This window comes from Phymastichus coffea, unplaced genomic scaffold (genome assembly GCF_024137745.1).
Source record: "Phymastichus coffea isolate CEN01 unplaced genomic scaffold, Cenicafe_Pcof_1.1 PCOF00113, whole genome shotgun sequence".
Taxonomy (NCBI): domain Eukaryota; kingdom Metazoa; phylum Arthropoda; class Insecta; order Hymenoptera; family Eulophidae; genus Phymastichus; species Phymastichus coffea.
The window spans coordinates 77,154-101,973 of record NW_026706924.1 but is presented as its reverse complement, the minus strand read 5'-3'; the positions used below and the strand labels follow the sequence as shown (position 1 = coordinate 101,973).

The window sequence follows — 24,820 nt, the reverse complement described above, 5'->3', positions numbered from 1 at the left end:
TCTCTCTCTCTCGTTCTCTCTTTCTTTTTCTCACAACCCCAAGCGCACACAGACAAAGGCGTCGTATTGTCGCTGTTCAGCGACCAATCAGAATTCGCCGCTCATAACCTCATCCGACTGGTAAAATTTGAAAGCGCGGCGTCGATTGGTCGTCTCTCTGCTTTTGAATCTATCGGCCATACGGCGACGACTTAGGCAGCCATAACGAACACTCAGCGTAGTAGTACGTTTAGTGTTCTGTTTGAAGGAGCGTCAATCCGACGTATATTTCTCTGCAACGACAGAAATATACAAGTTAACGTTAGAAAAAGGGCGCCCGTGGCCCTTTTCGTCGCGAAAGTGAGTGAATACAGAACTTCAGTTTAAGATCGATCAATAATAAAAATAGTACAAGTGTGACTGCATGTGTGAGACAGTGGTGACGACGGGCCACGAGCTCATCGTGGCCACAGACGAGGACGATTTGGATTCGCCGGGCTCGTCGAATGTCGATATGCTCAACGTAACCAACAGCTCGGGCTGCGAGCTTGACGCCGATTGCGATAGCGACGACGGCGGTAGTTACATGGTACAGCCGAGAAAGCTGGATTTCGAAAATTCAATGGATCTCAGCGATGACGGTGAGCCGACGACGATTGCTACTAATGGTGGACAGGATCGTACGCCATCGGCGACGCTGTCAGGTTAACATATTTTATTTGTATACGCTCGCTCGCACTCGCTCTGCTATCTTTTGTGTTGTGCGTATGTGTGCGCGAGCAGTATGGTAGGAAGTAACCTTTTTTTAATGACACGCATAATGTACGTGTATGCGAACGCGAGGATTCGATTGAAGCAAAAGAAAAAAGTAATTTCAATTGATACTGCAGCATATATTCGGTAATTATAAAAATAAAAAGTTCTGTATTTTTGAAGTGTAACTATTGCTGGCCAAAAGTACAAGAATAGATAACATCACCCGCTTTCTCGTAATAATTTGCATATTTATAAATCGGATTGCTATGCCAAGCCAATCGCGTGCTTGCGCCAGGTGATTTTTCAAATTTTGTAATTCATGCGGTGACCTTTAAAAAATCAACTTTCACATCGTGTCTATAAAAAGACCTAATAATTAAAATATACTGTTACAGTGGCGGAACTTGATACAATGTATTAACGTCGCCTTTGATCAAACAACATATGATGTGAATGAATCATACAAAACAAAAATATTATTGTTACGAAAATAAATTTATATGTTAGAATTACAATAATAAAAAAAGCCCGTTTGTAAACATCTTAAAAAAGCCTCTAATCCGATCAATCCGAGTTCGGGTAACAAAAATGATAGTTGTAAATTGTGTTTATTAATTACTTACGTCCACTTGAAACATACGATCGGTAGAGATTTTAATTAGCCCGATCTATTTTCAAAAATGATTAAACAGCACAGTTAGTATTGCAGTAGTCACGTTCCTTAGTTACGTACTTTACTTTAATTTGAAGTCGAATAAATGAAATGTAAAGTACGTTCATACATCATGTGTGGTAAAATTGATGAAGATATTATTACTGTGCCAATTCCGAATACTACACATTTATTTAACCAGTTGAAAAAGAAATTCTAACGAATTTACTCGCTAAAAAGCTTTATTTAAGTACGGAAGGAATTCTAATTTTTATCAGACGAGATTGGTAATAAACAATCATGAAATGATTACAAGCCTATAAATATTTTAAAAATATTCATTCTATGGTGTCGCCATGTAAATTAAAATTTAATAATGGTGGAATGAAATATTGTATTACAAACTATCCACGCAGATGCATAATACAAGCAATCATATAGTTGCAATAATGGGCATAAAATCTAATATCTTTCAAAAACATGCAGGACCTATGGGCCGTTATCACAAGAATAGCGTAGCATGTAGTCCACCGTACAAGCGAGTCCGTGCCCTGCGACTATTCGACTCGCCGGCGACGCCTAAGACACTAATCGAGAAAAGTGCTATGCACACGCCAATACCCAATAAAGGAACCCGACTCTTTCATCCGGATAAGCCAAAAGCCGTGCCAACCGCTTATCACCATCAGCATCACCTTCTTCACCACCTCAAAAATGGTGATACCAAGCCACAAGCGAATATCAATCCTTTCACGCCGAACGGGATGTTGCTTACAGCGAGGAAAAGGACAAGATCTAAACGAAGTCTTATTGGGTGAGTTTGTGTATTTCACATTTCAGAGAGCATTATGTTTTGAGTTATTTAGAAGATGCTAGTCTTATTACTGAGTAGAATGATTATTGTTTGGTTCTTTTTTAAGAATGTTTTAATATTTAAAACATTACTGAAAAATACTAAAATATCAATTTCTTTAAAACCAGTTTCTTTAAAAATTGAACATTCACAATTTTTACAAAGTAAATTGTTAATCAATTAATTTAATGGTTACCGTATTAATGTATATCTTTCAACAATTCATGACATAGTACATTGTTATTAAAAAAAAAGTTTAATTATATTTTTATATTTTTTCTAGAAATTAATTACAAATTTCAACTTTGATCATTCCACTGTAAATACTTGTTATTCGAAGTTCAATACTTTATTGGCAAGCTGGGATATTATGTTGCAATAAAATTATGTAATTTTTTTCATGATTCATGTCAACTGTTAAGAATTTTTGCAAGTTAATATTTTTTTAAATTTTACCTCACAATAGTAATTATGCGGTTCACGAAATAGATAAATTTTCATATAGATTTTTTAAATATTGTTTGAAAGCAAATCCTCTATAAAAATCAACTAACAAAAATACAATTTTCAAATTTAATAGATCACCAGAGCTGCGAATACCAAAGTTCGACCTAGTGGATACAGACGAGTCAGACAACGATGTGGAGCAACCAACAAAGCGCGTAGCTCTTCACGACTCCAACATCTCACGCTACTACCAAGAATTCCTGGAACTAGAGCAATTAGGTGCAGGAGAATTTGGTTCGGTATACAAATGCACGCACAGGTTGGACGGTTGTAACTATGCAGTAAAAAAGAGCATCAAGCCAGTTGCTGGAAGCGTCAACGAGAAGAATGCCTTGAATGAAGTCTACGCTCACGCAGTACTTGGCAAACATCAGCATGTCGTTAGATATTATTCGGCTTGGGCTGAGGATGATCACATGATCATTCAGAATGAATATTGTAATGGTGGGAGTTTAGCTGATGCTATTGCTAAGAACAGCAAAGAGGGCAGGCACTTCTCTGAAGCTGAGCTCAGGCAACTACTTTTACATATCGCAGAGGGCCTCAGATATATTCACAGCATGCAGCTCGGTAAATATCCTATTACTGTTTCTTTAGTAACAGTTAATTTAAATGACCACTTGAGAGCCTTAGCTAAATGATTTATTTATATAAACAGTACACATGGACATAAAGCCGGGTAATATATTCATCTCGCGCGAAAAGAGTCAACTGCGAGTGAATTATGACTCGGCTGACGATGGCTTTGACGAAGAAGAGACCGAGGAGGAGATCACCTATAAGATCGGCGATCTAGGCCATGTCACTTCGATAAATAACCCGCAAGTCGAGGAGGGTGACTGCAGGTATCTACCGACTGAAATCCTTCAAGAGGACTTCACACATCTGACCAAAGCGGATATATTCGCCCTGGGTTTGACCATGTACGAGGCCGCAGGTGGTGGTCCTTTGCCGAAAAATGGTGAAGAGTGGCACGAGATCAGACGCGGAAATCTCGAGGATCTGCCTCAGTATAGCAGAGAATTCAATGATTTGCTTAAGGTACATTTTTTTCTTTATCGTTATATTTAAATATCGAGATACAAGTGACGATCGGTTGAGCTTGTAGCGGTGTTAATTTATTTTCAGTAGAACATCGACTTCCACAAAATTACTGAATCTCCTTGGAAAGTGCATCAACGAAATATTCCTTATGTTATAGAAATTCTTTTAGTGTTGAGATCTGATAAAAATTTCCGGTTTTTTATTTTAACGGAAATTCCAATAAAATTAACTGCTTTAGCAGACTCATTTACAGTATTCAATCGTTACAGCAAATGATTCATCCGAACCCGGAAATGCGTCCATCAGCAGTAACCCTAATCCAACATCGAGTTCTCAGTCCCAACGGCAACAAGACGAAAGCACAGTTAAGGCGAGAATTAAACGCCGAACGGTTGAAAAATGAGATTCTCTCGAAGCAACTACAAGAAGCAGCAAAATGTCTACAAACCATTGCACCAAACGTAGTGGCATTGAACGGCCCAACGACGGCATCGACAACGGCAGTACCTATAGCAACAAGCGGATACAAATTGAGACCGACGCCAACGAGAACGTCGTCGAGGGTAATCGGCAGGAAAACCAATCGCAGCATCAGCGCTACCAACTTTTGATTTAGCTTTTGCTGCAATCGCTTTTTGTATTCGCTGATATTGTGATATCCGGTCTTAGGCTGTAAGTTTACGGGCTCTTATTTGGGAAAAATTTAATGGATATGTGCGTCCGTTGAATATGTTTTCTTTCTCGGTTGCGTTGCATAAAGAACTGGTCGTTCTATGCAGAGTGAAATTGCTCGTTCTCGTGTAAATATTGATCAGCGCGGTGGTTTTTTTTCTTCTGTTCTTTTTTAGACAATCAACGAAATTACATTTGCTTTGCATGCGTTAGATGTACCATCAGATGTATATGTATCTTTCGCTGAATTCTATGAATAACTAGAGATACTATATATTTGACAAATCGGTTAAACTTTTTATACTGAAATACAAAAGATCTTTTTTCCGAACGTATATCATTCTTCTACTGAACAATTCAAACAGTTTAGATTTATAAAATAATCTTTTTCTATTATATATTCTACAAAACACAGTGCACATCTTATTTTATATTTTATGGAAGAAACAATAATATACTCTAAGAATTTCTACAGAAATCGAGAATCATCATATGTTTACTAGATTTGCTATTCAATAATTATATTTCGTTCTTTTATCTCAATCATGAAATTATAAGTTAGCTGAGACACGGACTATGCATTATTAATAAACATAAACCATTATTTTACAAAGCTGACAAGGTATTTTTTTAATTTTAATCGAAACTGTAACTTCGCGATCCAAGCCAATCTCTGCAATTTAACTCTGTATAAGATGTCGCGAGTCACAGCATTTTAAGTCGATGTATATTATACTTCAGAGTTGATTAAACAGCATTGCTCTCATTGTTGAAAAAAAAAATGAAAAAATTTAACATTTTTGTAAAACGGTTTGGAATTTCATCGGTCGTAAACTTAACGTATTCCTCTTTATCGCTCACGCTATATTACGTTGTATAGTATAAAAAAGTATTTTTATGACTATGAATGATAATCTTAAGGAACGAGAGGGCGTATTTTTTTTCAGTAATTTAAACAGCGTGTGTGGTGAATTAATTTGCATGGAAAGCAGTTACGCTGCTTTCTGACAATTATTGTTGCGGTGCACCTAAGTATGAGTTAATCATAAAATAAATTTCTTTATTGTAGGAGTGTGTTGAATTGTTTAAATTCAAAATTAAAAAAATTAGGAGATTCTTACAAATCGAGACAGTTTTTTCGTTTTAATTTAACCAAATTACTTTATCGTTTCAATATCATTTTAATATAACCAAATTACTTTTAGTTACCTATAACTCTTCAAAGTGTACGTATAGTTCTAGTTTGTAGTTAATGTAACGGGTAATAATTGAGTCGTTTATGCTATAGTGAAGCATGATAACCACCTGTTGCTTCGCTCTCTACCTCAAAACGAAAGTATATTGTCACGTTTGTATGGATCGCCAGTATAGAGAAAAAAAATTTTTGTCAATCGCTTCATATAACTTCAATCGCGCTCATTTACAAGTGCGTCAAAGTGTAAGCAGAACGAAGGAAAAAATTATTTTTTAATATAGAAGGAAAAATCTTGTACGCTTTAGTATAAAGACAATGAACTGCGATATGTGTATATTTTTCAAATAGAGAGGATCCAGTTCATGAACTTATCTTTCAAATCCTAAAATCTGTAATATAGTATCTTTTTAGTCCACGTTACGTTTACCAATTAACTTTTTAATTCCCATTGTTCAGATGTCACATCGATATGAAGTGCCACTCGTTGTTAAGCCTACCCTTATCGGGCGATAATCGATAGTGGTAGTAAATGTCACTAATTTTTTTCTCGTAAAGAATCAACGAAAAAATTTGAAGTCGAAGCAAACTCGTAAGTTTGAATTAGAGAAAATGAATTAATCCTTTTCGTATTGCAAACGTCTCAAATGAAAATAAAAAAAAAGAATTGTACACAAAGTATACGAATTAGTGTATGTGTCACAGATAATGCGAGGTCATTGTTTGTAAAGCAGTGTAGATATACATGGTAAGACCCGTCAACGATTACGAGAAAGGGATATGAAATTGAAAAAATTGTTGAAACGAATTTAATGAAAAAATAAAAAAATGAATATGTGATCGTAGTTGAATATGAGTGTTTCTTCCAACTCGTTTGCGTTATCAAAACGTGGGTGGATCCCCGATCCGTGAACGAGGTGTAGATGGCGTTGTTTTTTTTTATCTTACATAATTATTATATACGAGTAATATTTTTTGTAATAAATTGATAATAAATGAAACTGAAAAAAATAAAAAACAAATTTAATGTGACCCGTTCATTGAGACGCGAATTTGTTCCTCGCAAAATTTTTTTGATTAATTTTTTTTAAATGTAAATCGTCAATTATAAATCGTCGCTGTACATTTTTTTATTTATTTATTTGTAAATTTTTTATTAATAAATCGACTTTAACCAAATTGGCTTTTTAATCTTTTTTCTAAAGTACGTCTTCTCAAATTTCATTCAATCAATATTTCGATATAAATATCACTGTTTATTTGTGAAAAATAATGGTCAGTTATCAATTACAATTTTTTATGTCAAATACGTGACGATAATGCGATCATAATATGCAGTCTTACCAAACTTAATTCAACCAACGAAGTATTTATCAATCGTAAATAACACCTGTAGTTTACAAATCATTCTCGACTTTCCGCATTAACCGAATAAGGAAGTAAAGATGTGCTGTTATCTTCTTCACTTAAAAAACAAAAATTATTTCCATTCGTTTAAGCACGCAACTGAATACAGTCTGCAACGAGTTTCCCGAAAGTTTTCTACGAAGAATATCCTAAATATCTTAATATCATAAGCACACCCACCATAGCGCAATGTTCCCGATGCAACCGGAGAATCCATAAGTCTCGCAATGAACTTACCGAGCGCTAAAGGTCAGTTTCGGAGCTGTAATGCCAGCCGACATCTGCAGTGAAAATTCAAACGATGTCGCCTAGGGTTCCCATACGTTTTTCCATATACCTGCCATTTGGGTCGCTCGTGCATAAACACAGTTAGAAAGAGAGAAAAAGAGAGAAAAAGAGAGAGAAAGAGGGGGGGGGGGGGGGGTAGCGTCCCTTCTCGTTTGGATTTTGGGAAATACAAGCCATACGGTTGGAAAAGCTAGTAACTAATCAGTCGTTGCTCCAGCTAGACACTGCCGAGTAAACATGTGATCACCTCAACTATTCTTATTTCGTATGTTTGTGTGTTGTGTGTGTTTATGTATGATACTGTATAAAGTTGAGCTTTCTCTGTGATATTTGTGAAACGCGTGAATCGGTAATTTTATGTTTTGCACGTCGTACAAAGTGCAGGCACTCCAAAGCGAAGAGTGCATGTGTAAGAGCTAAAATGGCCTGCGTGAATTCGCTGTGTAGGCGATTTAAAGCGATTTTTTTATCATCGTCGCACAACAACGCAGAGGAAATTGAAGATCACGAGGAGACCGTGCAGTTGATTTTTACTGTGAATCCTTTTGCGCCGATCGCCGAGGACGACTACAAAATTGAGAATGAAACAACTATTTCCAGACAATCGACGCAGAAGGTGATTTATACTGTTATTATCCGTCGTGATTTTCGGGCAAACCTAATTGATATTGTTTAGGAAAGGCCATTGTTTGATTATTGTTGTTTTATTTCACGAATCAATAAAAAAAATTAGTTTCACTATAGCAAAAGTAAATTATCTATTGATATCGGCGTGGACGCGCCATCTAAGTATTTTTATTGAAAAATTTGAAGTACAAATTTTTATGTAAGAGATAACACTTTTGCAATCAAAAACCTTTATTTGTTTTTATTTATCGATTGGATTAGCGAATTAATTAGCGACGTAAAAAATATCAAGGTTTAAAATTTCAGATTGGATCTAATTAAACGAAGCTCAATCGAATTAATAAATAACGATTTTTTTAAACGTAGATATTTACCGGAAACTTGCATTCTTTTCGTTTCAGACTGGGAATGCAAAGAATCCCCTACTCAACCTCAAGTGGAGTCAGTCAAGGAATCTCCAAGCACGTTGCCACCCACATCGCTATCGACAACGCTGGAACTACTCTCGACTTGCACAACTCGCGACAAGCATGAATTCCACGAGCTGAACCTGATCGGCAGCGGCGAGTTCGGTTCCGTCTATCGTTGCATCAATCGTCTCGACGGTCGCGTCTACGCAATCAAACGCAGCCGACGTTTGACTGGAAAGCAACCACGCTCAGAGACGAGCGAAGAACGAGGTTCACACCAATGCCGTGCTCAACAATCGTCTGAATGACGTGAGGTATTATTCCGCCTGGGTCGAGGACAACAGAATGAACATTCAGCAGGAGTACTGCAACGGCGGTAATCTGGCAGCTTCGAGCAAAACTAGGAGCGACAACGACAAATGGTTCATGGAGGAAGAGGTTTGCCGGATTTTGCTGGATATTGCCAAAGGCTTGTGGTAAGTTGATGTGACATTTATTGACAACTTGTTGCATATTTTTGCGAAAAATCAAATTTAATGTACGGTCTGACTTCCAGGTACATCCGCGGTAGTAAACTAGCCCACATGGACATCAAACCCAAGAACATCTTACTTTTGAGAGAACGAGTCTGAACGCCGAGACAACTAACCTACGAGCGGAGTGGCGAGCTCATCAGGGACGCCATTTCAAGGAACGAGTCGTCTATAAAATCGGCGATTTCGACCACGTTGCCTCGATTATCGACACTACGGAAATTGTTAACAAAGGTGACTGCAGGTGTGTAGTTGTACCGCGGCAGTTATATGAAAACTCCAGTTATTCGATAGATTTCGTAACGGTTGCTTTATATCGTTTCAGATACTTAAGCGGAGAAATAGCGTGCGAGGATTACACTGATTTGGCGAAGGCAAACATGTTCGCTCTTGGACTAACCATTTACGAAGTTGCCGGCGGTGGCCCATTCCCGAAGAAAGGATCCAAATGGCGAGCGATACGCGACGGCGCTCTTAACAAATTGTCGCGTTACAACACAACAAACTCAACAAGTTGATGAGAGCCATGGTGAGCGTCGATCCATCCCAAAGGCCGTCTACTACTGATATCGCGAACGAGTTTGTGTACGGATCGATGAAGTCGAGGAATGGTGAAAAAAAATTGATGCGAATAAAGAAATGTAAAGCCTAGAATTTTCGGCTAATGACCTGTGAATTTGGATGTGTTTTATTTTGCTTGGATTGCGTTCATCTGCGATCGACGCCTTTTTTTTATTTACATTCATAGCAAGTTAGCCACACAGTCTAATGTATTTTTTTCATTGTATATAATTTGACTTGAATAAAAATTGCAATTTTTGTATTTGATATGATTACTTTTGTAGATTACCTCAATTATCATTATACTTAACAATGTTTTCTTTCTTTGAATAGTATTCGTTTTGGCTTTGGACTATTTGCGTTGATTGTATACATCGTTTCGAATGAGAGGAAGTTTACCGTGGATCGATTAGTCGACGGCTGATCGCGACGGCGTTAAAGTAGCGGCGAGATCGCACGTTTTTTCACCATCTCGGGTCGTACAGCAAAAATCGTCACCAAGATGCCGCATTGGCGTGAAGCCTGCGTTCGACGGATATCAGTTGTCGAGTACGGTTGTTTTTAGACGATTGTTCCGTGTTACTTGCGACGACATCAGTCATCCAAGGCATTCCTCACGAATTTTCTGTTTAAATTATGTAGCTTTGTTTGTTATAAGCACCATAATGTATTCAGATAACCGAAGGGTCCACTTGGACTACGCCCGCCTTGTCCTTGCAATTATGACATATTCGTTTCTGAAAAAAGACCAGAAAGAAGGGTGAATTTCTGTAGCCTCCGTACAGGAAAAGTGATGAAACACAAAGAGCCCCACATTCGGGAATTCGACGTGTTAGCTTGATCTCTCGTTCAGCGACGCTCTCGGAAATCATTCACTTGAGCAAGTAATTTTTCTGCTCAAACTGCCCACATTCTTGTATCTCAAGTAGTCTTGTACTTGTGAGATATTTGTGTGACTAGCGACACTTTTAGAGTCTAAGGAGCGGGTTACCCGTTGCCTTAGCAGAGGACACGATCGTTCTTTATATTATTTTTTATATTATTCTTCCATATTTAAAAGGCTGTTTTTTTTCACCATCTAAGACTGTTTTTTTATGTAGGATAAATATCTTTCCTTTCAAATTTCATCACATTTAGTTCATTTACAGTTCTGCCCTATCGTTCATAATTTACACACCTCTGCATGTACCTTTTCAATTATGGCATTAAAAATTTCAAAGTGAGATTTATTTGTTTGCGCCGCCTTTCATTTTACATCTCATTCTTTATCTATTACTATTTTAAATTAAACAAAAATATATTCTATACTCTTCACCCAGTATTGAGTAGGCCATATTGGTTTATTTATTACTCTTATTTATTTTCCATAATGAACTACCCTAGTATATCATATATTAGAAAAAATATCTAAGTCTTATTTGTTTACCTTTGACTTTGATCGTCAACACATGTGTTAGACTTGGTTTTTTTTCGCGATTGTCCTTTACAATTCTGTAATCCTTCTCGGCCTCTCAGTCGGTCGCACGTATTTCGCTATCACTCAATTTGACACACTTCAATAATTTAAGGAACTACTTTGATTGCGTGTACTAAATCAATGAAAAATGTAGAATCTACAAATGAATTATCTAAACTACAACATACATTCTGTAAACAGCACACTGATGGTTGAAATTCAGGCCTTAGAAAGAGAAAGAGAGTCATAAAGTCTACATGTACAGAAGCGTAGTATTTTTCGTAATAAATGTTACTTGTCAATTTTAATATTAATTATGGCGAGCAACGAGATTCTCCATACGTTGATGAATATGATCATATTTTCATTATTTTCAAATGTCTATGATTTCGTAAAATCGCTTTATTATTCAAATGCAAACTGAGAAAAAAAAAGATCTCGTACACGAATAATGATCGCTTACACCAACAAACACGCACAGAAAAAGTTCCCGGCAATGAGGAAAGGTTGAGCGTAAAGGCCAATTGCACAAATAATAAGGAAAGAGAGTCAGTCCACATAAGGGAGCAGCGAAACATGGAAAGAACGTAGAGCCTCGAAGTCTTAAGCTAGCCAAAAAATAAAGTTTGCGTTCGCTCTGGTGCTCGTATTTACGATGGCAGACAGCGCCAACAGGCTTCCAGTTTGCGCGACAGTCGAGTGCGCGGAAGCGTGCTGCAGCACCACGTGCAACGCCACCAGACCCTGCCCCGGGCGCCAGGCTTGCATCGATGGATTGTACGTTCGACTCTAAGACACGATTTATCAAAACGGACTTTGCAGGCCAATCTCCGTTCCCCTACAAGTGTATGACTGTCAAGTGCAGCGCGGGTCATGTTTGCCGCGATGACCGCTGCGTGCCGCTCATCGCCGATGCTTTTCAAGTGACATTTGGATTTTAATGTTACTGGTAGATTGTAATGCTTGTACTGTGAAAAAAAATGAATTCATTCAAAATATATCCCAATTATGCGTACCGTTAATTTACTCAACTATTCGAAGCACTTGCAAGAACTTTCACTCTGTTTTGCTTGCAGTTGCATGCTAATACTGCTTAAATGAGATCTTGAAATCCCGGCCTGTACGGGTATATTTAGGTCATAAAAATATATATACAGTAAATGGAGAAATTTGTACCCGTGATTTAAACCAAAGGAAAGATAATTATCAGAAAAAAAGTAATATAGTTTGATAGATTTACTGCGTAGAATTGGATTAAATCAATTTCGAATGCAAATCACTTTTCCAAATACAATTCGTACAAAATTGGCTCTTTCGAAACATTGAGCCGACTGTTCGAGGCGAAGCCTGATTTGGCTGGCGAGGGCCCATGTGCGAGATAGCCTTTGTTTCCGAAGCCGCCGCAATTTGGGGTTTCCTCAAAAATTTCCAATTTGGATGTGTCGTTTTTCCCCAATTATGTGGTAATAAAAACGTTGCTGCTCTTAATGCCTTAAATGTAATCGAACTAGCGAAATAAGGTTGTAAAATAGATTTAGGCGACGATGAAAAAGGCGGCGAAATCTCGTTTCATTGGGAAAGGATCGGTCTATTCCCCGGCATCTCTTTTTCTCTCCTCTGCTCAAAGCTCAAAATAACGAGCGTGGGCGCAAAGAAGTCGTCACGGCCTTAAAGCCGCGAGCTCCGAGACTTTGACTCTTGGAGGCTGTAAGACCTCGCGAGAAGCTTCGCTTCTGGGTATCGAAGATCACTTGATACAGCGGAGGCAGCTGATAAACTGTCTTTAAGCCGGTAGGCTGCAGAGAGAGAAAACGGGGCGCGTGAGGGAGTAGGAAGGGCGAACTCTTGGTTACTCGGATAGTGCCGATACGCGCGCGCCGAGGTCAGAGAAAGTGGGGGAGCGCCTTTGAAAGGAGAAGGTGAGTCGGGCTCTCTCGAGCGAACACGACCGTCACAGCGTCGTAAAAACCCTTGTACAAAATAGTACATTACGATACAAGTGCGGGAAAATAGATTCTGGTCTCGTGTGGCGTTTACGCCCGAGCGAAGCGTGCGTGGAAAGGTACACGAGACGAGAAACTCTCTATTCGTCTATGCAGCGTGCGTTATTTTTTAGTCCCTAATACGGACATTTTATTTAACTATTTAATCAATGCTTAGGAATTTTTTATTATTGTTGTTATATCTTGGTATTCATGTAATTTATAATTGTAATTTGCTTATAATTGTATGCAAATGTGAATATACATGTTTCTATTTTTTTTCATGATGAATCATAAAATGTAACAAGTGACGCAGTGTGCAAAACAAGAGGACATATCGAATAATCGACTTCGTGCCAGTCGTCGCGGGAAAAATTTCGGTGATGCATATGTTTTTCAAAATAACAAAAGGCACAAGTTTTCCATGCAGCTGAATATATTTTTTCTTCGAGTATCCTGGCAATTGTAAATAAGCAAATATAACATTCATTCTATGTTATTGTGTCACATGTTAGCTTCAACAGTATGACACTCGCGTCAGTTTTTGAATTCTATCTGAAAAGTCGTCTATCAATCAGACAAAATGAAATAGTTATTCTATACATTTTTCATTTCAACCATTGATACGCAGTGTTTATACAATTGTTTTCGAAGTAAGTAGTTGAAAGAATGACAGCTCGTTTTTTTCAAAAATGAGCCATTTATCATTAATTCTTTTTACAAAAATAGTTTGATGGAGACATTCGAAATTGATTAAGTCCAATGATAGTTTGGAAAAAAGTATATCGCAGAGACGCAATATCTAAGTGACCAATTCTGGTCGAACCGCGAAGAAAAGGCAAAAGAAAAAAATAAAAGGTTGACGATGCGCAAAAGAAAAATAACTAAACTTGCAACTGTCTCGTTGCTATGATATGATAAAAAGTATCGCATCTGCAATGATTGATTGCACAATAAACCGAAAATCAGTTCCAATAATCTGATTATTGCACTGTTTCGACTACCAGCTATTTTCTCGCTCTATGTTAGGTAACAAAATGTCGAAACCTTTGTTTGCATAATAACGCAGTAGTAATGTGATCTTAAATTATTCGAGTGGCAAACTTTGAGACGGTAATAGCGCGTACGAGGCTGAGAAGAGGGCAAAGGTGATTCCCACGACGAGCGAAGCTCGACGATGCAGCAAAAAGGAAAAATTTCCCGCGCGGAGGAAAGCAAAACAGCGCAAGTGGTATAAAAACCGACGAAGCGCCGGGGAGCTCAAGCAGTCTCTACGCCATATGCCGGAGATGAAGCTCCTGTTCACCGTTCTGCTGGTAATCTGCTGTGGCACGCTGGCACTGGCTGCCGAAAACCCGATCGTGTGCGGTCCCCGCGGCCTGTGTCCTGGAAACATGGCCTGCATCTACGGACACTGCCGCTGCCCCCAAGGTCTGCGGCTCGTGGGCGGACGCTGCAAGCCGATTGTGCCTGTCGGCAACTGAGCCGAGGCGGCGGACATCGTCGCCGTGCCCATTGCAATTGTTACTTGTCGTGATTTAATACAGTTAATACAAGTGATCACCTTGAGAAACCACAATAAACGAATAAATAACCATCAAATCTTTCCAATGAAACATGGATTATTGTCTTCACAACTTTCGAACGATTTGTCGAAACGCCCTTGAAGAAAATCGTTTTCTACTGCAAGCAAGTTCCGCTTTGTAATGAAACGTCCTTGGTTACTATTTTTATCTGCCCACGTGTAAAAATAAAAATAGGCTTATTGTAATATTTTTTTTCAGATCATCTCGACTATTGGATCGAGACAGACTATTTCGAGATGATTTCGTGATAAAGCATTTTTGTCTATTGCGAAACGTCAAATTTCACAGAGTAAAATAGCAAAAAAAAACGGATCCAATCTTTTATCCGGTTAATTCAAAACCTGTGAAAAATGATTTAAATAACTATTTGTGAACAGCAACAACAAGTGAAAGCTCTTAGCAAACAATTTAAAACATCGCAATGGCAATCTATCAAGAAGTTTTCCATAAAGCTTGAGTCACAACAATTTTATTTACAAAATTTTCCATCGGGCGAAAATAAACAAGTTGTATAGCAGAAAAAGTGCGCGATTAGGGTAACAGATTATATATCTCCGGAAATATTTTTCATTTGAAATATTAATGGCACATTTGAACTTATCTAATGATGCCTTTTATTCTACATCCATCATCTACTTCTATTTTTTAATATTAAAATCTCAACTCTCTATAGTCTCTCGGAAAAGTGATCGTTCATTTTCTTGTTAAAAAATTTTAGTCTGTTATTATTTACAGTTTGTCGTTGCCACATCATTGTAAATACATAAGTAATGGACGGTTGATCGTCACAGATACATAGAAAAATGAAATAGGAATAACTATTTGTTGCTTAATCTGTTAGGGAAGTAACAAATAGTCTTCTGTATGAACGATAAACGTGTAAAGTGTACAAAGATTCTGCAAATATTATTTCGAAAGTATGGATGACTGTTTTGTCAACAGATTGTACACCGAGCAACGATACGAAATTCTTATCTTCGAATAAAGAAGCGAGAAAAAAACCAAAAGTACCAAAAGAGAAAGTGAACTGCAACCGCATCGTTTATCCGGGTTTGGTAATACACTCGCGGGACTTGCCATTTTCCGTCAACCATATAGAAATCTGACATACCGTGCTAAGTTTGTTGAGGCACGTGTAAGCATTTTATTCGTCGACCAGCAGCATACAAGAGACATTTCGGCGTCAATTCATGAGCGATAGAATCTTGTTCAGTGTCAAGCGATTATCACGAATGAGCAAATCATTTGATGCAGCGCAAGTAATAACGCGATAGGCGTAAAAATTAAAGTGGCATGTGCACTTTGCGGAATATAGAGACAGGCGTGTCTTTCATTTCCGCATATCAGAGCACTGTAGACAATGAAGCGAAATATATCGTTGATAAGATAGGTAATGAGAATGAATCAAGTTGTTCGCTCAGTGTCATTCTCAACAGTGCTGTATTTGTCTTGTTCGGTGCATTGTTCAAGCAACTTATGTAATGCCTTCCGACTTGAACTATTTTTACGAAAAGGACTTAGACAAAACTAACATACGAGACTTCTACAATTTATTGCCGTTTCATCTAAAAATTCACTTTCAGAAATGCATCCGCACCACAATCGATTGGGGAAACGTGTTGCAAGGTTACAGAGGCCCACTTCATATGTGTAATAATGGTAGTGGCGATAGCGATCGTTACCTGCATCTCACGGAATACAAGAAGTCAAGTTTTGGTGGGGAGCGAGAAAAGACATTAAGACCCCGGTCCCATAGCTACGTATGAATGCGGACGGATACGGACGCGAATCGCAACTTTAGTAACATCACTAAAAATATCTAGTTCGATTATTTAGTACCAACACTACCGGTAGAGAGCAAAAGTAACTGTTGTTTAAAACTGTAGCGCCGAACGTACCACATTTAATGTTCAAATGTCAGGTCTACAATTTACTTTTCAAATTCTCATGAATATTGCTTATTGATGAGTATGCTAATGTAAAAAAAGCTTTCGGGATGATTAATACATATCATTTATGTATTTTTTCTTCTTCTTCTCATATATTCAAGTACTTCCATAAAATTAAGGCCTAATTCCACTAATTGCAGTTGAAAGTCTATCAATTCTCTATCATTTGCCATCTTATAGACTGCAATAATGTAAAGGTTAGACAAGCGTTCATTAAATGTGGTACACCCAACGTGGATTGAATCGCGACCCCCCCCAGTTAGGTTGGTATGAGAATTCCGTCGTTGCATCGGAACGAAGAAACCGCGGGAAAATTCTATTGTAGATAGTAAATAAATAAATAAATAATAACTTATCTAAATGCCAGCATAACGATAAATCCTTGCTGAAGCAAAAGCAGGTAAAAGCATAAGAAACTCGGAAGAAACATTTAAAATAGACATATACACGTGTAAACAGGCTTTTTCAGGTCTGCTATTCGAGCTTTGATTTTGACTGCTACTTTCAATCCGTAACGGTGGTTTTCAGATCGGTCATAGTATAACGCTCGTTCTTAAATTATATAATTAAAACCTAAAATCAAATAATCATGCATCTAAATTCATTGTTCGGCAAACAATTAATTTTAAACCTAAAAACAAATTAGTAACGTTTTAGCTTTTTATCGAGTCTTAAAACGAATTTTCATTTTTTTAATTTTCCCGCGGTTTTTTCGTTCCGATGCAACGACGGAATTCTCATACCAACCTAACTGGGGGGGGGTCGCGATTCAATCCACGTTGGGTGTACCACATTTAATGAACGCTTGTCTAACCTTTACATTATTGCAGTCTATAAGATGGCAAATGATAGAGAATTGATAGACTTTCAACTGCAATTAGTGGAATTAGGCCTTAATTTTATGGAAGTACTTGAATATATGAGAAGAAGAAGAAAAAATACATAAATGATATGTATTAATCATCCCGAAAGCTTTTTTTACATTAGCATACTCATCAATAAGCAATATTCATGAGAATTTGAAAAGTAAATTGTAGACCTGACATTTGAACATTAAATGTGGTACGTTCGGCGCTACAGTTTTAAACAACAGTTACTTTTGCTCACTACCGGTAGTGTTGGTACTAAATAATCGAACTAGATATTTTTAGTGATGTTACTAGAGTTGCGATTCGCGTCCGTATCCGTCCGCATTCATATATACGTAGCACAATTTTTTGAGGCTGCGTACAACAGAAATGAGGTCTTTTCAATTCATTTTGAATTTCGAAGTTGGCAGCATTCAGAATTTCTTGTAAGTTTTACACTTGCTGCGTGCGATTTACGTCTGTATTGGAGAGACACCCTACCATTGCAGTAATATATATAGTTAGCGTTAAATATACGAAGCCGATTCTACCAAAACTCAAGCTGAAATGGATGCAGTCGGATTTTGCTACCAGGCGGATAGTTTGTTCGAGCAGGAAATGAAATACAATAAAGATAAATACAAGGAATTTTTCAATCAATATCAAGTGGCTAAACAGAAAATTATAGAACAACAAATAATTTAAAAAATTCAATTTTTGTTAAACAATCAAATTGTGATAACATCTTGATAACTATGTAATATGTAAATAACACAATATTGACGTGAAAAACTTTTATAATAAAAAATACTACAGCTGTAGCATATGGTCATAATTATTATTGTGACAAAATGTAATAATTTTTGTATTTCGATTTATCACTCAATAAAATATAAAATAAAATATTTGACTTATTTTTTAAATATATAATTTAAAAATCAATTGAGCCAGATTAAAATTACAATGATTGAAGCAAATAATAATCTTTATAAGCGTTTCTGTATTATACGTATTAAAATTTTTTTTACATTCGTCATAGCAAAAGCAAACGTAAAAGACTTTTCGTGGTAAAAAAGAAAAAAAAGGCACTCGCATGAATGTAAAAATATTTTTCAAATAATGATTTTAGCCAAAATGAAAAGACCTAAACTATAAACAGTTTAAATAAAATTTTATGTAGTAATACATATCACTTTATCTATATAGCGCATAAACATAAAAACTATAATCACGATGGTGGAAATCTGTAAGTGATCAAAATAATTCGTTATTAACAAATTAAATTTTTAAATCACCATAACTTTGTTGCTAATCAAGTTATCGAGCTGGAAAACGGGTCAAATGATTGCTTATTCATTATAAGGAACGTACTGGTTTTTTCAGATTACAAAAATAATGATTAGAACTGGAAATATTGCAAATTAACCAACAAAAAACGTCAACGACTACATATTTTATTGTTGAAAAGGCCGTGACTTTTGATCTACTTTCGGAAACCGCAAATACACCAAATTTTTTATTACACAACAAATACACTGATTTTTGTAAATTATTAAAATATTAATTAGAACAGAAGATCATCACGTTAATAAAAAAAAGTTGTTCTTTTTTACGAAATATTATTGTTTAAAAGCCTGTAACTTTTTTCCGCGTATAATTACCATATACCAAACGATGTATGTGTGTGTGTATACATATATAGGTCTACTTTTTTCAACTAAGGTTAGAGGTTATAGTCGCGCGCCACCGCGATAAATCTCGCGCCTTTTTTCTTGCACAGTTTCAATGTAACTTTTTTTACGTTGCTTACAAATTTTCTTTGAAGATGTGATCATGCATTTATGAACAGTTTACTCTAGCAAAACAAAATAAGGCTTAGTTCGTTAATATTTTCGTTATTGAACTTTTGTTAAAAAACTCAATCCTTCAGAGATGTGCTTTTTAACATGATAACATTTTCAAAAATTCGAGTGATGAACCAGACGAAGTGTAGCTGCAATTTTATGAAAGTGAAATTTAGGATTCTTCTTGACACGTGGAGTACGAGCGTTCTATCCCTATTCCAGTTTGAAAATGTCCAAAAGGTTTTCAAGAGGCAAAAATGATTCACCTGCTAAAAAAATCAAGCTTGATATAACCAGAGAGCAAAGTAATTTACAAAAGGATCAAAAGCTACAGCAAAATGTTACATCAAACAACACACCAAATGATTTGGAGGATCTGTGGGGTGATGACTTTGGTGAACACGAGATTGAGGAGATGGACATCATTGCATCGCAAGCAACACAGGAGGTATTTTTATATTTCTATATTAGTTTTAGTTGAATGGTTTGAATAACAATTTGTTACTCGTGAATAGGAAAAAGTTTTTGTTCAACCTCAACCAATTGTCAACCCTAAGAAATCTCCCAAGTATAGTACACCTTTAGAATCTTTTCCATCTACAAGCTCTGGTTTCAGAGGTTGTGCTCGTTATTGTCCAATAGTAGCCTCTCAAGTAATCTCATCAAACCATTGTTCAGACATAGATAAAGAAATTATTGAAAGTACTCAGGCTATAATATTTGATGATTTTCAAACTAATATTAAAGTCAATATGAATTCTACTTTAATTAATGGGCAAGCAGCATCTCAAAATAACATTGTTATGGTCTCAGGTAGTAAACCATATTTTTTATATAATGAAGGAAATATCAGTAGTATTATAATTTGTAATAAAATTTTACTACAACTCCAGATGATGATCAAGTTGCAAAGTGGAAAGAAGAAAAGAAAAAGTTATTGGAAGATTTCATGACTAAAGAAGGAGAAACTGAATTCCTTCGTCAACAACTAAATCAAATTCAAGCTCGAGCAGAAAATGTCAAGAAGGAGCAAGCTTGTTTATTGGAAGAAAAAGAGCGACAGATGACTGCAGAAAAAAATGCATTACTCAAAGAAAAAGCTACATTAGAATCAAGTATTCAGTTATTGGTATTTATAAATCAATATATTTTTAGTAATCTTTAAATATTAAAACTTTACTAGATCATTGTATTATTCCAGAATTTGCAAGTAAGTTCTATGACTGAAAAATGTAAATTGCTAGAGTCAGGAGCTATTAAATTTACACAACCTCAAGCAAATTATTGTAAAATTAACAGGGACAGAGGCAATGCTTCATTAAATATGTAAGTTCAAATAGTATCCTTAAAAGACCATTTTATTATAACATCATTTATTATAAATATTATCGGAAAATTTATTTTTAGGTCCACAGTAAAGAAAGCAAAAACAAAAGAAACTGGTATACAGGTTGAAGAAGTTTCTTCTAATGAGCATTTAAAATCGACAATTATTCGTGAGTTTCATATGTGTATTTAAAATATTTCAATTTTTGTTAATAATTAGATAATATACATTTGATATTCTATTTTAGTGTATCCTTTGAAATGTTTGCCACAATTTGCATTTGAGCCATCACAACCTGAAAAGTCAGTAGTAGATGTGAAAGTTGAAGAAAAAATCGGCAAAAGAAATTTAGCTATTATTCAGGATGAGGAGACATTTCGTATTTCCGGTAGAGCGAAGAACTCACTAAAAGAAGTTTGTTGTTTCATTAATTGATTGTAAATTAAATTTTTTAGAAAACCCAGAGTTGTCAAAGCCAAAAGTAACAGTAGTCGACGACAAAAACTTGAGCACTGATTTTTATTTACCGGACTTGGCAAAGCTTGTCAATAAATCGAGCGACGAAATAAATTCTTTCGAAGCCATTCCAATCATCAATAAAGTAAATTATTACTTTTCTATTTACAACAGCAAATATTTAGAAAATTGCTTTATTACTTAATTTAAATAATATTATAGATGGTAGCAACATCTTTAGAGCTTCTTCTAAACACAACTCTAGTCCTTCAAAATATCTCGCAAGTTCTTCAGAATGACGACATTCGCGACATGAACGAATTTTATATGTCTGAGTTCTATGAAATGCCAGTATTACATACCAAATCTACCCTCGAAGCTCGTTCTTGGTATGACTTTGAACGTGGAATCGAGGCACGTCGTGCAATCGGAACTTTGGCTCATGTCGTTATGTCTTGCATATATCTGGGTAATTTTGTTGCTGGTAAAGTTAAGCTGAACATCAGCAAGGATGTTGAGTACCAAAGATATATCAAACAGATGAAAAGTTACGAAACGTGGGATAAAAAAGGTCAAGATTTCGAATTTTTGAATTTATTTTTGGATTTTGTCACCGTTGTTGGAGTTATTGTAAGCTAAGAAGTTACTCATTTTTAGTAGTAGTTGAGAACTTTCATGAAACCATGTAAATATTTTTTAATAGAGAAGAGCTCATCAATTTACCGGTCTCATTAATGCCATACTAGCTTTAATCATAAATGTTCAGTCTACAGTTGGATTTTGCAATCTAGGGTAATGTCAAAATCAGTATTTTTTTTGAATAAAACATTTCATATTAAAATACATATCTATATATTATTAATTATTTACAGATTGAAACGCATAAGCTTCACATTGAGAGAAATTATTTTTTGCAGACCATTACTTGCATGTTTCATACCTATTAGTACATCACTGAAAGAGTTTTCGCATTATGACACCTTTGTCAAAACATTTTGCAATTCTTCAGGTAAAGATTATAAGCAAACAGCTTTCTAAACCAGAGATATCAAGTAAAAAAATTTTATTTTGATTTTCAGATAAAACTGGCGTTGTTTATTGGAAAGGGTCACCGGCTTTTACTCTAGGTAATGGATTTAATTTATTCTAATGTTTGCAACAATCAAAAGTTATATTCAATTGATGTTACGATTTTATATTTTTTAAATACAGATGGTTGTGCTTTAGAAATTTTTACGGCGCAATTAGAAACATATAAATTAGATCCAGTGACAATGATACACATGACGAGAGATTTAACAGCTTTCATTCATACGGCTCTTATGACAGTTTCTATTCCGTGGTTTGACACAACAATCAACTCGTGTAACTGTTGTTTAAATATTTTGAAATTGGTCATGATATATCAGTGTGAATGTTCTAAATTCGACGTTGAAGAATTGAAAACCAAATATATTCAAAACGATATTTTATGGCGAATTTCAAGATGCAATATCAATAATAAAAAGCAAATCATATCGTGGAAGCATCAGCTACGGGAAGATTGGAGTAGTTTCGAAAACAATCGGAAAGAAAATTTTTGGTCTATTTTGAAAATATTACAGTTTTCTACTATTTCTCACGGTATCCGACTATTGAGTTTTTTAGCAAAACGAGACGTAGATTTTACGATTAGAATGACATACATTGAGGATGCGTTTCATGTATTTCTACATAATATTACTAAGAGAAATTACTTCAAATTGAAGACGTACGATGGTGAGTTAATTGTTAATGTCTTTCACTTTGTACAGTTAATGTCGCATCAATAACTTACAATAAATTTTTAGAAGCTGCATTAGATATCGTTAAAAAGACTTTTGATTTGGATAAAAACAGAGAAGACATGGAACCCAACCAACACAAACTTGATCTTATTAATCTTGAAAGCCAAAGGTGGACAGACATTTCACCTCCTACCAGTCTTGATTTATTGAAGCTGTATAACTGCTCGTAGTAATTTAGAAACTGCAAAACTAATCGCTAAGTTCCTCTTCGTCGCTAAAGTATGAGCTTTTCTTGAAACGCTTATTACTTTTTTTAATAAACAGTTGTTCTACAGAATCGTTTTGTCCTGTTGCAACTTTATGTCTGTACAACTCCAGCTCTCTACGTTTTTGCTGAAAATATTGATATTAATTGTCAGTATTGAAACAATTTGTTTTGTCCTTGTTTCGAGCGCTATTGTGAAAGAATAAATGTTAATCGAATTTTTTCTATAACTGATAAGATAGTTATACTATCATATATTATAATAGTCTAAAATTAACTGTTTCTATAGCATTATGTTGTATTTGCAAATTCTAAAGCAGGTAAAAAAATAGTTTGTTTCTCAACAACAATATCTTATGTTGCAACTGCCTTAAATTTTGTAAAAGGTGTAATTGAATTTATAAAATACAAATGTAAATATAAAATTACAGAGATTTGTAAGGATTATTTAATAGAAAGAGGGAGAAAAAACAATACGAATTTCTGAAATAGTAATTTGTACATGATATTTTTTTAGAATTTAAATGAAAAATAACTTATTACATAAAATAAACAAATTTTTAGTTAACATTATTGCATAGTTCACTAGTTACCTCTTTCTGGATAACAGAACTCAAAGTATCCTGATCTGCATCAGAAGAATCATTGTCACTAGGAATATCTGCTGACTTCTGTGGTTCTCTAACATGATCCTCACTATCACTGTCATAATAACTGGTATCAGCTTCTTCTGCTTCTCCTTTGTTTTTACTTTTTCTTTTCCTTACTTTTTTTAGTGGTGGTATTCTTTCTCCTAAGGTATTTTTTTGGCACTGATAAGATAAGTGCCCTTCTTCACCACACTCATAGCAAAATGATTTATCTGGATAATCCCTACGTCTTATAAACTCGGTTGCTCTGCCATTATCAACTGCAATGGAACTCTTGACAGTACGTCCTCCTATCTATTAACAAATATTTTGTTTAGTTTAATTTTTATTTTGTTCTTTAAATAATAATTATAGTAGTAATATATGTACTTCGGTATTATTGAGATGGCTTGCACAATTTTGAGCATCTTCTTTAGATAGAAATAGTACAAATGCAACACCTTTACTACGTCTGGTTCGTTTATCTTTCACAACTGTCACTCTGTAAAACACATGGATATTAAATAACTTATCAAAATTGAATTACTGATGATAACTTTAATTTACTCACTTAACTATTTTACCGTAATCTTCCAATAGCTTGTGCAGATCATTATTTGTTAAAGAGAATGGTAAATTAGAAATATAAACAGTTGATTTACTTGGTGCTAGTTTCTCACTCATTTTGCAACTTGATTAATTTCAAGAGTAACTTATTTCCAAATGTCTGTTTGTGTAAATAACCTTAGTTTATAATTCCAACTTTATGTACAAATTTATATAAAGTAATAATACTTTTTATAAATTTAAACATTCCAGCCTATACTGTTAGTAACAAATCAAAGATTGTAAAAACTATTAAACAGAATAAGCATCTGTTCTGAATAAAAACATTGATATTCTACGCTACAATTTAGGAACAAAATCGCAGTAAACAAACTCATTGCGCCAGCTACAGTCTCAGTAAAAAAACTAGAACAGCAGTCGACTTGCAATCGTTGTTCATTATTATCATTGGTAAGTACACTAATTTCAAAGATTTCCTATTTACTTACAACTTCCAATCTTTGTTTTCTTTCAATTTTTAATTTTAATATTATAATGATCATTACAGCCTTAAGAAAAAGAATTTAAAGGCGCGCAAAAGTTGAATATTTCGAGTTGTATCATCGCGATATTTCTCGAACAATACCACGTGCTTACATTCTGCTCTGCTTCCCAAAGCACCACG

The 24,820-nt window shown here is 35.5% G+C and overlaps 4 protein-coding genes across 5 annotated transcripts; 3 read left to right on the top strand and 1 right to left on the bottom strand.

The window, feature by feature from the left end:
• Positions 1-229: 229 nt before the first annotated feature.
• Positions 230-5,587, top strand: LOC131670642 (wee1-like protein kinase 1-A). Of its 2 annotated transcripts, none has more exons than XM_058946387.1 (5): positions 230-620; positions 1,874-2,201; positions 2,821-3,317; positions 3,406-3,788; positions 4,061-5,587. In XM_058946387.1, exons 1-5 carry the CDS (start codon positions 404-406, stop codon positions 4,400-4,402), a joined length of 1,767 nt encoding a protein of 588 aa, XP_058802370.1. In that variant the 5' UTR covers positions 230-403; the 3' UTR covers positions 4,403-5,587. The 2 variants fall into 2 exon arrangements, with proteins under 2 accessions (XP_058802370.1, XP_058802369.1); XM_058946386.1 differs by having other exon boundaries at positions 230-683.
• A 2,184-nt stretch (positions 5,588-7,771) lies between these two features.
• LOC131670669 (wee1-like protein kinase 1-A) lies at positions 7,772-9,158 on the top strand. Its single transcript, XM_058946454.1, is given in 4 exon segments — positions 7,772-7,991; positions 8,379-8,617; positions 8,619-8,863; positions 8,944-9,158. Coding segments are annotated over 4 exon segments (780 nt in total). The 3' UTR covers positions 9,020-9,158.
• A 9,900-nt stretch (positions 9,159-19,058) lies between these two features.
• On the top strand, positions 19,059-22,925 carry LOC131670639 (uncharacterized). The gene is made up of 13 exons (XM_058946381.1): positions 19,059-19,594; positions 19,662-19,959; positions 20,040-20,275; positions 20,348-20,472; positions 20,554-20,642; positions 20,721-20,861; positions 20,929-21,074; positions 21,152-21,559; positions 21,633-21,721; positions 21,802-21,938; positions 22,009-22,056; positions 22,142-22,687; positions 22,759-22,925. Exons 1-13 carry the CDS (start codon positions 19,376-19,378, stop codon positions 22,923-22,925), a joined length of 2,649 nt encoding a protein of 882 aa, XP_058802364.1. The 5' UTR covers positions 19,059-19,375.
• Positions 22,926-22,944: 19 nt separating this feature from the next.
• Positions 22,945-24,772, bottom strand: LOC131670641 (zinc finger CCHC-type and RNA-binding motif-containing protein 1-like). The gene is made up of 5 exons (XM_058946385.1): positions 24,645-24,772; positions 24,161-24,316; positions 23,980-24,091; positions 23,554-23,904; positions 22,945-23,088 (listed from the first exon to the last, which is right to left on the bottom strand). The coding sequence occupies exons 2-5, from the start codon at positions 24,271-24,273 to the stop codon at positions 22,945-22,947; spliced, it is 720 nt and encodes a 239-aa protein (XP_058802368.1). The 5' UTR covers positions 24,274-24,316; positions 24,645-24,772.
• Between the last annotated feature and the right edge of the window lie 48 nt (positions 24,773-24,820).